This window comes from Chelonus insularis, unplaced genomic scaffold (genome assembly GCF_013357705.1).
Source record: "Chelonus insularis isolate UGA/USDA-ARS -01 unplaced genomic scaffold, ASM1335770v1 contig_131_pilon, whole genome shotgun sequence".
Classification (NCBI taxonomy): domain Eukaryota; kingdom Metazoa; phylum Arthropoda; class Insecta; order Hymenoptera; family Braconidae; genus Chelonus; species Chelonus insularis.
In genome coordinates, this window is record NW_023276372.1 from 1,569,607 (window position 1) to 1,583,169 (window position 13,563).

Sequence of the window (13,563 nt, forward strand, 5' to 3'; positions counted from 1 at the left end):
ATAATAATTTTTAAATAATTTTTTATAATCGGAATGAATCATTTAAGGTTAGGTTAATAAAATTGTAAAAAAGGAAGTGGAAATAATTTGACGACCGACATTTTGTCACACTTACATCCGGGTTCCTAAAACGTATTTCCCGTTTGGTCGCGGCAGCTCGTGATACGTAGTTAGGTGAGAAAAATAATCGAAGTCGTCTAAAGTTGGAATAAAAACGTGAAAAATATTAAAAGGTAATGATATTACGATTCACTGGGTTTTTGGTTACAGATGACAGGTTGGCGAGAGATTATATGGGAATAATAAGAAAAAACCCAATTTATAGGATCTCCACCCAGCCGAGAATAAAACTCAAGACGCTGAAGCCATTACCCAATTAATCGGAGACGCTTGTATTGACGTTTTATTGTGTATAATACATAGTTTTTTTTTTTATTATACTATCGTGAACCAAGCGTTTACAATAAGGAACTTAAAAAATTAATTATAAATAATGTAAGTGGCTTATCGATTAGCCTTATAAAAGAAACGTATAAAATGAAATATTAAACGAAAATTCCTCGAATTACGTCACTATTAAAGACGATAGATTGTGCTTTCTATTCATAAAGAACAATAAAAATCTATTTGCTTATTTTCTTATATATAATAATGAAGCATATGTCAATGTTGTCTGTAGTGTTATATCTTAGTAATTATCGGGAACGCGAATAAAAGTGCAAATAAATGAGAACTTGAATTAAAGAAATAATTTAAGTGAATTGATGCATTTGAGTGGGTCAGAAGTGTTTTAAAAATATTTTATTATTCTACAAAATGGAAAATAATTATTACATTGGATGCATTGAGTCATTTAGTTGCCTATAGATAGATACAAAAAAAAACTGAGGAATTTACGAAAGTAACCGAAGTTGAACGATTTATATTCGTGATCGTGTCGCGTTAGTTGCATTTTGTGGTAGATAATAAGAATTCGAGGAAAAAAGGAGGAGTAGCGAGCTTAACTGCTCATATAGTGACGTCATAGATTTAAAATGGGGACATAACGATTTTGTATTGCGATTGGTTATCATTGGATTGCTGTTGAAATCCTATTGGTCGTTAGTAGCATCTAGCTTCCTTTCTCTTGCTCAGTAAATGGGTATGCGCAACACAAATGCGCAGATTCTTTAGCAGTCGATGGGCAAACCCCGTCTATCAGAACAATCGCCATTTCATATTCGCATATTTTTCATTTTCAGCGCGATATTTTTATCAATTTTGAGTCATCTTAGCAAATATAGACTCAAAAATAAATGTCGAATAGGATTTTCAATAAATAATCTACGGGTAGGAAAATAATTTAAAGATAATTTTCTTTTAGAAATTGTTCCATATGGAACAATGATACTCGTGTTCCTTTAGCGTATTTTCTCCACTAAGCTGATTCATGTGGCTTATTACTGTTAAGATATTTTATTATTTTTTTCATTTTCTTAATAATATTGTAATAATTTAAAAGTGCATGAGAATAATTTTATTGTGGAAAAAGTCATAATTTTTAAAGATGGCCAGTGATCATTAAACTAGATCATTTACGTGATACGTGGCATTTTATACTCATTAATACTTTCTTTACAGATTCAATCATGCTTTTAACCTTGTGGGACATCATCATCCATTAATTTGAAGAAGAAATTGCTAGTTATTAATTTAAAAAATTAAAAATGGTGAGTTTATTTATATAAAAGATATTTTATACACTATTTCGGTGGTATGAACAATTACATGTTAAAAGATCAGGTGAAAAAGGTGGCGCCACTATGGCGATAATTATTGTACCCTAATATGTAAGAGTCATGAGTCGGTATTCTTATTTCCGTTCTGCGAAAGAGGGGAAAATAAAATAGATCAATGACCTTTGAAATCACTCAACGCTATATTAGCCAATAACTTTTCTATCCTTTATTATTCATCAGAAATAAATACATAACTTAATTTTAACCGGCCTTAAAATAATAAGTTTTTGCTGTAATTATTGACGAAATTACTGAATTTATTTTATTTTTTATAATTTCAGCCACGAATAGATCCATTATCATTGTTGAAGTGTTTAAGCGTTTTATTAGGATCTACGGGTGGGATTAAAAGTAAAGAAGAGGTTCATCGCTTAGCGAATCTTATGACCAAGTTTTCAAAAAAACTTGTTTCTAAATGCATCTATATTCAAATTCTCAAGAGTACTAGTGCGGAATTATTAAATCAGTAAGTATTTAAGTAAGATAAAAATTAATTAATAGCATTTACTGTAAACATTGTAACTTTTTTTAATAAACTTAATCCAGAAAATCATACTTGTGATTTTTATCGAAAAGATCTTATTAAATAATTATTAACGCATTTTCATAAGATACTTTCAATTTTATGCATATCATTTTCTATCTAAGATCTTTCTATCTAAAAGCACGTGAGAATACAGATACTTTTTACATTGAAAAGTGTATGTATAGCTAATAAATTCAAAGCAACGTGCAAAATAAAATAGGACTCTGAACCATTGGGCGATTTCTTTTTAATGAGTCGTGCTTACTGATATGTTTCCAACAACTTTGATTAATAAATAATAAAATTTCTGATCTAAGCTATTAACTTTACATAATTAAAATTAATTGTTCATTGTGTTTTAGATTTATGAGCGATGGAGGATGGAATTTAATTCACATGTGGTTAACTGATGGTATTGTAGCTAAAAATTGGGCATTAATTCAAGAGTTATTGGAGCTTCTATTACTTTGCCCAGTGGACATCGACCGACTTAAAAGCAATAATTGTCCAAAGCTGATCAAAGGACTGTCTAAGGAAGGGAGTCATCAGAACGTTCGATTATTAGCAAGCCGATTGGTTGAACAATGGTTAAAAATTGTAAAAGGAGAAGCAGCTCCAAATTCCGTACCAATGCAGATAACAATCGCAAATCAACCAACATCAGCAAGATTTGTCGCAGTAAAAACAGATCAAAAAGACATGGTAGAAAGTTCTACCGTTAAAGTTCAAGACCTTAATATTAATGCGAATTCTGTTGTTAGAGATACAACCATTCAACATCCTATTGTTCAGCAGGTGCAACCAATTCAAGATCAAATTCACATACAACCCGTACAAGTACAAATTGTTAATACAACGTTACCAGGACAATTAAAGCCAACGCAAATAAAAAAACAATCCTATGTTGTAGTTTCTAATCCATCATCTCAAAATCAAACAGCCGTTCCAGTGTATAAAATAACTATTCGCGATGGCGATCAAATTCTCACTAAAGTTGAAACTGATCCTTCAAATATTTTTAATGATAGTGCGAATAATGTAGTTTTAAATGGAGAAATAAAAAAAGACGTTTTTGGTAAACAAGATAATGATGATATATCATCGACTGAAAATTGTCAATCATATAATAATGGTGTGTCTGATAATGTTGAGAGTGAAGTGAAGCAAGAATCTAATTGTAATGATGAAACTGAAAATGTTGTGAAAAGCATTAAAGATGAAACAGATAGTACTATAGACAATACTGTTAATAGTGAAAATAAATCTAGTGATAAAGAAAATCGAGAGTCTCAAAAGAAAGATGAAAAATCTAGCAATAGTTCTGATAAAAAAAGTAGCCATCAAAGTTCATCTAAAAGTACCTCTAAACATAGTTCAGGATCTAGTTCTCGATCGAGTTCTAGTTCACGCAAGTCTTCATCACACCGTTCTAGTTCTAGTAGTAAGAGTTCATCAAGTTCCAGTAAATCTTCCAAAGACAAGCACCATTCAAGTAAACACTCAAGCAGTTCAAGTAAAAGTAAGTCAGACAAAGAGAAAGAACGCGAAAAAGAAAAAGAAAAACAGAAAAAAGATCAAGCAGAAAAGGATAAAGCTACATTGGAGAAGGTCCAAGGCCAGTCATTGGGAAGTAAATTTGGTAAAATTCCTAAGAAGAAAGCTGAAGATGAAAAATCAACAGATTCAGTACGGAAATCATCAACAGAGTCACGCGAGAGTTCGAAAGAAAACAAAGACAAAAGCGATTCGAAAGACAAAAAATCATCAATAAGTCCTACTATTTTGGAAAAGAAGAACATTTCAATATCTATAGAAAATAGGAAAAATTCCCAAGATTCAACGCGTCCGAAAACTGTTAAAACATTCAATTCTAAATTTAGGTCGACAGGTCTTGAAGAAGAAGTTAAACCTCCACCTCCTAGGACTGCTAGTAAGAAAACATCTTCAACGGCCGATAAAAAAATTATTCCACCTAAAATACCATCATTGAAAAGGCCATCTCCAATTCGAGAATCCGGTGCTTCTGCTGATAAAAAAGCTAAGCTTTCTTTGGATCCTCCAGTCATTGTATCGGATGATAAAAAAGGAGGGATTAAAATTATTCCCCCAAAACCAAAACGTAAGTACATTTTTATACTTATTTATAATTATTACACAAAATTATTATGCAATAATATATTAATTTACACAAAATTTTTATTAAATAAAATCATATTAAATTCGTTACATATAATTTATTTAAAAAATAATTGATTTTTTATTGAAGAGTTAATATCTTGTTGCATCTAAGTATTAATAGTATAATATTTTTCTTTTTGTATTATTTAAAAAAATCTCTTCGCATTATTTATGTATATATCATGAAATAACTGTTGCAAAATGGTTGAATAACATTATTATTATTATTAATTTATTAATGGCTTACTATTGAGTTTCCAGGTGAAATCTTCCCAAATGGTTGGATATGCATCTATATCATTGATGGAGAACTTACTTTATTAATTAATTTTATTTTTTCTAGAATTTTTTTGCATGTTGAATATTTTATTAAAAAATTTTTTTTAATAGATATTATGAAGAATATACTGCTAATGTAAATTTTATGTTTGAAGAAAGAAGTAACATCTGTATCGTATCCTCATATTTTTTTATGTCAGGTAAAATTTAATTAATCTGACAAGAAGGTATATTTTATTGTAATTATTTAAAATTATAAGTAAGATAATTAGAGTCATCAAAAAAAAATAATAATAATAATAATAATAATCATAATTGAACGCGTAATTGAGATATAGTAAAACACAAACATGAACATAAAGTGATTGAAGAAAGAACTTCAATGGAGATGTATATTTGAAGATGTAACTCAACATAACATCAATTCAACATCATCGAATGGTAATATTTAGCTCATTATGCGGTAAGGAATACACTTGTTATTAATTTTTTCTCAATTTTTCTTGTATATGTATATTTTATTGGAGGTAAAACAATAAATTTATCATAAATCTGGAAAAACATTTGAGCTTTTGAGTTTTAGATACATATAGTCCACTTGAATATTTATTATTTCAAACGACAATTCACCAATTATTTATTATGGAATATGTTTCACACATATCTTAAATGAAAAATTTATACACAGTGAGCATGTGAAAATAATTAATAAACCAAAGGTTTTTTTTTCTTTTAATAAAACTGAAAAAAAAAAATGATCATAAACGTAATGAACAAAAATTATATTATAAAAATACATTCATATAAATGTCATGTTTTATGCGCGAATATAAAACTTTTAATTAAAAATTAAACATTTTTCATAAACTAAAATAATGATCATTACATATTTTTATAATAATTTGATTGCTATATACAATCACTTTTTTTCTTTCTCATTTTCTCACTTTCTTGATAAGAGTGTATGAAAGTGTGCAAGAGAAGAGAAAGAGAGAGTACTTTTATAAAAATAGATTCATTAGAGGGTAAAACAGCAAATAATATCCATTTTAATTTTCAAATAGAGTAAATACATGAGATATATATATATATTTATCTAACCATACTAAAGAAGAAGTAAATAAGATAAAGCACATTTAAAAATAATTTTGCTATTATTGAAAGTATCAAAAAACATTCAAGACAACACCCAATATTTGTTTAATTTATTTCTATTATTAATAACAAAAGAGAATTTAATAATAAATTAATACTCGGTATTTCATTGATTAAATTGTAGTTATTAAAAAAGATTAAATTAATAATAAAAAAGTGTGAAGTTTTCGAAATTGATATTAAAATAAATATGAAGCTATAAATGATCATTAAAAAGATTGAAATGATGATGCAGAGTATATTCAAGTGATTTCATTTTTTTATATTCATCTTTATGTTAATCAAATACTTATTTGCCACAGAGTTTTCTAATGGAAATAATTTGCCGCCTCGTTTCTATTTCGAGCTGAGTCAATGTTTTCTTAACAGGGTCTGTCGTGTTATCGCTATCTGTTTCACTGTTTGCAAGAAAAGGAAAGAGCCATTACACTACTAACCAATCAGCTGATATTGACTGCAGCGAGTGGACTCGTGATGTTCTGTCTGCACATCATCAGTTTAAATCTACTTCTTTTGGCCTCTTCTAAACTACAGAGAGGCTGATTCAAAATATTCAGATTTTTAATTTAAAACAAATTCATTTAAATAATTTATACTAATTATTGATAAATGAAATACTGAATTCATTGAGTTTATAATGAATACATAACATGCTTTCAATTAATATCCTATGAAATTTTATTATTTTTATAACTTTAAAGATCTTATGATCTTTTGGAAAAGTTACTTAATTTTTTAATTTTTTTATTCATATTTTATATCAATAAAAAATATAATATTTATTCTTTCATTAAATCGTAAGAGAAATGATCAATCATAAAATAAAAGTAAATAAAATATTTATTTAATAAATATAATTCTTCACCTTCTTATATTTTTTATATTAAGTTTACTATAATTAAATTTGAATATTTATCTTTAATAATAAAAGGAATTTTTTATGGGAAAATAATTTGATATTTATTAAAAAGTATTTTTATACAGATAAGCTTATTATATTGAAATTAAACATAATCTTATTTGTTGCGAAAAGATATGCAAAGACATGTGACCATTAATCGATCAAGAATAACTTGCTATAACTGTATAACTGATATTGTCATTGATATTTGTAAGTCATTTTTAAAAAGAAATCATGTAATTATTTTTTCCAGCAAAAATATATATATGACCTTTTTTAGCTACTTATTAATTAAGTTATTAATGATAAATACAATTAAAATAATGCGAAGAGAATATTAATGAATAATTATTTGCATATAGAATCGAATCGATGGATTTATTAATAAATAATACATGCATATGTTATAGCAATGGTACTGCAGGAGAGTGACATGTTTATGGACGCTTTGACGGCGTCAACAAAGAATAAAGAACCGAGAAAGCGGAAACGTCGGACGTCAGTATCCAAGGACGGATCTACCGAAGCGAAGAAATCTGAGGGCGCAAACTCGGTATCAGGAGACCATACAGCTAGAGATAGTACACCACCTCCTTCCTCACCTCAAAATACTGATGAACGATCTCTTTCAGTTAAACCCGAATTTAAGGTAATTATAGTTTTTTTTAAAAGAATAAATGATTTTTGTTTCTTCTTTGATGTTTACTTAATTTTGTTCTATTGTTACAGTTTTATCAGGACACTCTTGAAACAGATGAGGACAAAGAAGATAAAGATCGACAAGATGATAAAGATGTAGAAATGGATGAAGATAAGCTGAAAGAGAGAGGAATAAATGATGATGAGGAAAGAAGTCGAACGCCAACTAATGAAGATGAAGTTGAAGATATGAAAGGTCCTGCTTCTCCGGATGATCCTGAAGATACAGGACGGAAAGAATCAGATCTTCAATCAGAAATAAGATATGTCGATGGTTTAAGAAGTGTTTTACTTCTTCAAAAACGAAGAGGTCCAAAGAAAAATTTAAAATGGAAGACTGAATTAGAATCAGTCAGATATTTTGAATTGGATGAAACTGAAAGAGTTAATGTAACGAAAACATTTACTGATATGAAACAAATGGAAAAACAAAATGAAAGAGAAGCATTCCAGATGGCGAGAAAATTAAGTACTGAAGATTTAATGGAAGAGAGAACTAGGTGGAAAGTTTTAATTCCGATTGACTTACCTCCTCCTTTAGTAGAACCAGGAAAAGATAGCAAAGAAAAGGATATTCAGTATGCAAGAGAGAAAGGAATTCTTCAAGCTCTCTATTTTAATCGTAGTATGATTCCGGATTCCGCAGCGGAGCCTGATGAAGAACGTCATCATGTGATAACTGATCCGAAAATTATTCCTCTTGACGATCTCACAGGTAATAAAGAAAGTGAAAAAGACTTTACATCAGTGGCATGGCCAGAGCCGAAACCTCAATTAGCTTCAGTAGCTCCAGTTGTATCTAATGTTCATTTTCCATCATTTGCTCCACATAATCAATCAATGCCTACAATGCAAATGCAGTCGAATCCTATAGGGTCGATGAATCCAATGCCACAACAAATGAATCAAACAATGATGCCACCAATGAATCATATGGCTGGTAGTGTTCAAGACATGAATACCGGTGCTGGTGGATGGAGAACTGGAGATGGCAAGGTTGTTGTTCCTGATGTTCAAATGAATAATATGAATAATATGCCTAATATGACAGGAAATTTACCTCCTGGATTTCCACCACCTGGTATGGAAAATCCAATGATGCCTAATATGATGCCACCACCTCCAGGAATGTTTAATCAACAAGATGGTTATCCTAATATAATGGGTGAAGATGGTTCTTATGGTCATATGCCTAATAACTTCCAAGGTCCAGGAATGTTTGGCCCTGGACCTAACTTCCAAAATGGACCCAACATTCCGCGAGGGATGGGTCCAATGCATGGAGCTAATAGAGGTAGAGGTGGTCCTGGATGGTTTCGTGGTGGTGGTGGTGTTATTGGCGGCGGTGGTGGAGGAGTGGGGCCAATGCGTGGAGGCTGGGTTGGACGTGGTGGATGGAGAGGTAATGGAAAACAACCTCCAGTTTGTCGACAATTCAGTAAAAATGGTTATTGTAGAGTTGGTGACAAATGCCAATATCTCCATCCTGGAGTCAATTGTCCACCATTCTAAAGAGCCTTATAAATTTATATATTTGTAATCGATAGCAATGAATAGGCGACAACTTAAAGCATTGTCCAATAAGAGTGTACATAGAAACTTTATAAAGAGTACTAAAAAGACCATTTTGATTATTGGCTTTTCGAATTTCTGAGTGATGAATATTTTATAGGAAAAGCTTTATGTCTTCCTATTAAATTTTATATCGAATTTCAAAGATAAGCCCACTATGTCACTGCCGTGCAATTGATAAAGCTGAGGTAACTAAATACATTTCCTGTGATAGATCGTCATTAGAGACATTAACGATTGATATAAAATAATATTAAATATAAGATAACTATAAGTGAAGAAGTTCAATTAATAATGTATATAATCAAGCGATTATGAAACGAAATTTTTCACATTAATAATAATAATAACGATAATGTATATTTTCTTGTAAATATCATTGTATTATTTTTGTATAAACAATTTAGAGATTATAATTAATAAGCATGATAATATAATGATAAAAAAGCATTAATTATTAAAGAAAAAATTTCATAATTAAGAAAATTAGCTATAATAATTACAGTGGTGAATTTAAATATTAACTCTGATGAACATAGTTATGAAAGAATATTCGAACCAAGTTCTTATAAAAGTAATTTACCGATATATATATATAAAATTACAATTATTATTTTTACAGCTAGCATTATTGTTTAAATTAACAATTATTAAGTAATTATAAATTTTCTTTTTATTTCTTTTATACATGATTGATAATTATGTTTGTATATAAAATCAATTAATGTAATGAACTGCTTAAAGATATATGGTTGTAAAATTTATTTTTAAACAGCAAATTTTTTCATTTTTATCATATTCCATGTAAATAATTTTGCGAATTAAATTTTCTATTAGAAAAATTCTTTTTTTAATGAACAATAATAATAATTACTGAACATTTCGTCAAGCTATAGTAGATATGAGTGTTTGTAATTACTGAAAAATTGCAAATATCTTACTAAATATACAGTTAGAACATTAGTTAAATCTTAAGTAACGATGTCTCCTATGCTTTTGATTTCGATGCTCTTCGTCATTATGGCCACGTTTGTGTCGACCTGAATCATTATCACGCCTTTTTGATTGCCTACTCCACCAGTTTTCAATTATTGGAGGTTCTTTTTTGCAAGAATCTCGCTTTGTTTTATTATTAACGTAATCGACATCATCATCTGTGTAGCGATTAGAAAATTCTAAATCACAATCAGCAAGAAATTTCTTTTGGTCATCATTTAATTCAGCTATTACTTTATTTAGTTTCTGTAATTCTGCTCCTACAAAAACAAAAAATGTAATTAGATCAATGAACAATTGATTAATACATAACTTATTTGAATTGTTTGAAAATAATAATAAAATTAGAAAAAGGTTACCTTCTTCAATATCACGTTGATCATTAATTAATGAAGCCATTTAACAAATTTAAATTAATAATAAGATCTTAGTAATGAATATTAACAGTCACTTCAGGAAGAAAATAAAAAGCAGGCTTGTTTTCAACAAATTTATTGTTGACAATGAGTCAAGATAAAACTAAAATCTACTTTACCAACAACAAACAAAATTTTTTCTATCTTTCGATAGATAAAAACGATGCCGTGCAAATTTATTACCGACAGAGCATACCCAGCAGCAATGGCCAGATTAAAAAATTCCTCACTTCTCCCTATCGAGATACCTTCCTATCTATGCGTTCATTTTGTTCGTTAGATTTGTCGTCACATTTCAGAGTTTCATATTCACTTACATTTCTACGTATATTCTCGACATTTACAAAGCTGTCCTTGTGTATAAAACGTTAATAAATAAGTGATATTTATAAATATATTTATACTCATAATAAGTGTATGAAAAAATATTTGTCACATCTTATGTACAAAAAAGTATACCCAACGTTAAATTAATTGATGGTTATTCGTTTTACTTGTGCAATAAATCGACATCAGCAAAAAATGAAGCTGTTACTAACACTTATTTTCTGCTGGGCAATCATTTTAGTATCTGGTAATTATTTTCAATGCTTCACATTTTTTCTTTGTTTTAAATTGATAACATGACTTTTTTTTCTTTATTGTTCAGGCTTTATCATAAATTTTTGAAGAAATGCCAAAGAAATTTCATTGTTGTCTTTATAATAAAAAATAATAAACTGAAACATGATTTGGCAATATTTTGATATTTAATAACGGTGAAACAAGATTTTTGGTTTCGATTATACAGAGACAAAGAGCATTAACAAGTTTTGCTAACCGGTTTTTTCCAACATTTAGTCATGATAAATGATCTGTTTCTACCACCATTTTTTTATCACTTATTGCTGATAGGTTTCTATTGAATAGTTGAAAAAATATTCGTCATGATATTACATGGCGTCGAGATACGGCTTCGAATATAAACATAAAACTTTGGAATGCGAAAAAATGATGATATCTCACGTATGACACTAAGTTGTATGACTAAATTAATATTTACATGCAAGACTAAAAACATGAATACCTAATTTATATGTAATTATCAACATCTATTGTTACTTTTTGTCAATACTCACTTATCTTCAACGTATTACGTAATTTTTTAATTTCCATTAAGATCATTTTTAGATTAATCTCATTATCAAATTGGAAAATTTACAACCATTTAATATATACAATGGCAACTATTTATTAAATTAATCAGCTATATTCGCTAGTATATCATTTACATTGGATAAGTTATCTTTTCGTGTAATTAACTCAGGAAGAATGACAAGTCCTCTTTAGTAATGTTTAAAAAAATTAAATTATAATTATTACAAGTAATAATTTTATTCAGGCATATTAATCGAGATTTTGAGTTCTAATGTCAAATATGATTGTAACGCAAAATGTTTCAAGTAGCCAAATTACATCTTTTGATATAAGTTGATTTAAAGATTTGAGTTTATTAGCCCTACTCAAAATAAGTTTGTTGAATGTTATCTTAAAAAATTATTTCAGGTGCCGATCAGATACCAACAAAACCAATTGAAAAAAATGCAAGTGAAATTGATGTTCCAATAGAACCAACAAATCCTAATAATGTAACTTCAACAACTTTACTACCTCCACAGCCAGAAACTACAACCATTACAACAACTTCTACGACAAAAACTACAACTACAACTACAACTACAATTACTACTCCAAAAACAACTACACCTGATTCAAACACCACAACGTCTATTCCAACAACTACACCTACTCCAACACCAGCACCTCCAACACCAAAGCCAGAAATAGGTCAATGGACGGTGAATTCTACCAATTATACTTGTATTGTCCTTCGTATGGCAGCACAATTCAACATCACTTATATTACAAGTGATAATAAGGTTAATTTATTTGATAATATTTACACAAACGATAGCAATGACGATAAAGAAATCAATTTATTTTTAATTTTAACTAATTATTAATAATCTTATTGTATTCTTTGTTTATATAACGTGATATTTTTTCCAGACTATGTCAAGACACATGATATTGCCTTCAAGTAACGTCACTACTGCCTCGGGAAATTGTGGAGATCCAGAGCAAGTTATTGAAATATCATGGAACAGTTCCACATCACCAATGAAAAATAATGATTCATTGATATTCCATTTTATCAAAAATAAAACTCAATCTATGTACTCTTTACATCACATTGAAGTTAAAATAGCGGTAGAGGAATTACCGAAATTTAACTCCAGTATGTATAATTTATCAGTGATAATCGGATCACAGTAGATAATTTTTTAAATATATTTCTTTATAATTACTGTTAAGCATTGTATTCATATCATTATTTACTTATAGGTTCTCCATTGGTATTGATACATAATGCTAGTGAATATAAAATACCATTAATTAACTCATACAGGTGTTTGAAGTCTCAAAAAATATCTCTTTCGTCAACGGTGAAAAATACAACGGGTATTCTTGATGTATCCGATCTTCAATTCCAAGCCTTCAAAAATGAAAAGAGTTCTGCATTTAGTACAGGTGGATAAATTTAAAGATTAAAATAAAATCTAAATTAAATTTGTAGTGTCCATAATTAAATAGTATAATTATGATTAATGTAATAATTTTAATTTGCAGCCGAAGATTGCCCATATGAAACACCAGACTACGTCCCCATCGCAGTTGGTTGTGGACTAATTATTTTAGTGGTAGTTGTTTTGGTGGCTTATCTTGTTGGCCGAAGACGTAGTCAGGCACGTGGTTACCTTAGTATGTAAGAAAATACTAATAATGTTAATTCGGTTTTTTTTTAATTTTTATTACAATTATAATTATTGTTTAAATCCCTATAATTACAAGTTAATTATTGATGATTATTCGATGATTTATGAAATTATAATTATATTATCTAATGAGTCTCTTTGTCCAATTATTGATAATGTATTTTTTTCGTAAAATAACCTATTCGGTAAAAAAAATATCTTTATTTTTTCTATATCATTATATATTCCTATTCATCATTATTTGATA

The 13,563-nt window shown here is 28.9% G+C and overlaps 3 protein-coding genes across 6 annotated transcripts; 2 read left to right on the forward strand and 1 right to left on the reverse strand.

Moving 5' to 3' along the window:
• Positions 1 to 117: 117 nt before the first annotated feature.
• Positions 118 to 9,512, forward strand: LOC118074164 (serine/threonine-protein phosphatase 1 regulatory subunit 10-like). Of its 4 annotated transcripts, XM_035095154.1 has the most exons (7): positions 118 to 174; positions 271 to 495; positions 1,621 to 1,709; positions 2,060 to 2,244; positions 2,667 to 4,423; positions 7,228 to 7,466; positions 7,547 to 9,512. In XM_035095154.1, the coding sequence occupies exons 3-7, from the start codon at positions 1,707 to 1,709 to the stop codon at positions 9,026 to 9,028; spliced, it is 3,666 nt and encodes a 1,221-aa protein (XP_034951045.1). In that variant the 5' UTR covers positions 118 to 174; positions 271 to 495; positions 1,621 to 1,706; the 3' UTR covers positions 9,029 to 9,512. The 4 variants fall into 4 exon arrangements, with proteins under 4 accessions (XP_034951045.1, XP_034951043.1, XP_034951044.1 ...); XM_035095152.1 differs by lacking the exon at positions 271 to 495 and having other exon boundaries at positions 118 to 233; XM_035095153.1 differs by lacking the exons at positions 118 to 174; positions 271 to 495 and adding an exon at positions 536 to 1,329.
• Positions 9,513 to 9,835: 323 nt separating this feature from the next.
• On the reverse strand, positions 9,836 to 10,747 carry LOC118074052 (uncharacterized). The gene is made up of 2 exons (XM_035094943.1): positions 10,444 to 10,747; positions 9,836 to 10,344 (listed from the first exon to the last, which is right to left on the reverse strand). The coding sequence occupies exons 1-2, from the start codon at positions 10,481 to 10,483 to the stop codon at positions 10,049 to 10,051; spliced, it is 336 nt and encodes a 111-aa protein (XP_034950834.1). The 5' UTR covers positions 10,484 to 10,747; the 3' UTR covers positions 9,836 to 10,048.
• Positions 10,748 to 10,787: 40 nt separating this feature from the next.
• On the forward strand, positions 10,788 to 13,454 carry LOC118074051 (lysosome-associated membrane glycoprotein 1-like). Its single transcript, XM_035094941.1, has 5 exons — positions 10,788 to 11,074; positions 12,046 to 12,419; positions 12,550 to 12,778; positions 12,886 to 13,071; positions 13,171 to 13,454. Exons 1-5 carry the CDS (start codon positions 10,978 to 10,980, stop codon positions 13,308 to 13,310), a joined length of 1,026 nt encoding a protein of 341 aa, XP_034950832.1. The 5' UTR covers positions 10,788 to 10,977; the 3' UTR covers positions 13,311 to 13,454.
• Positions 13,455 to 13,563: the final 109 nt, after the last annotated feature.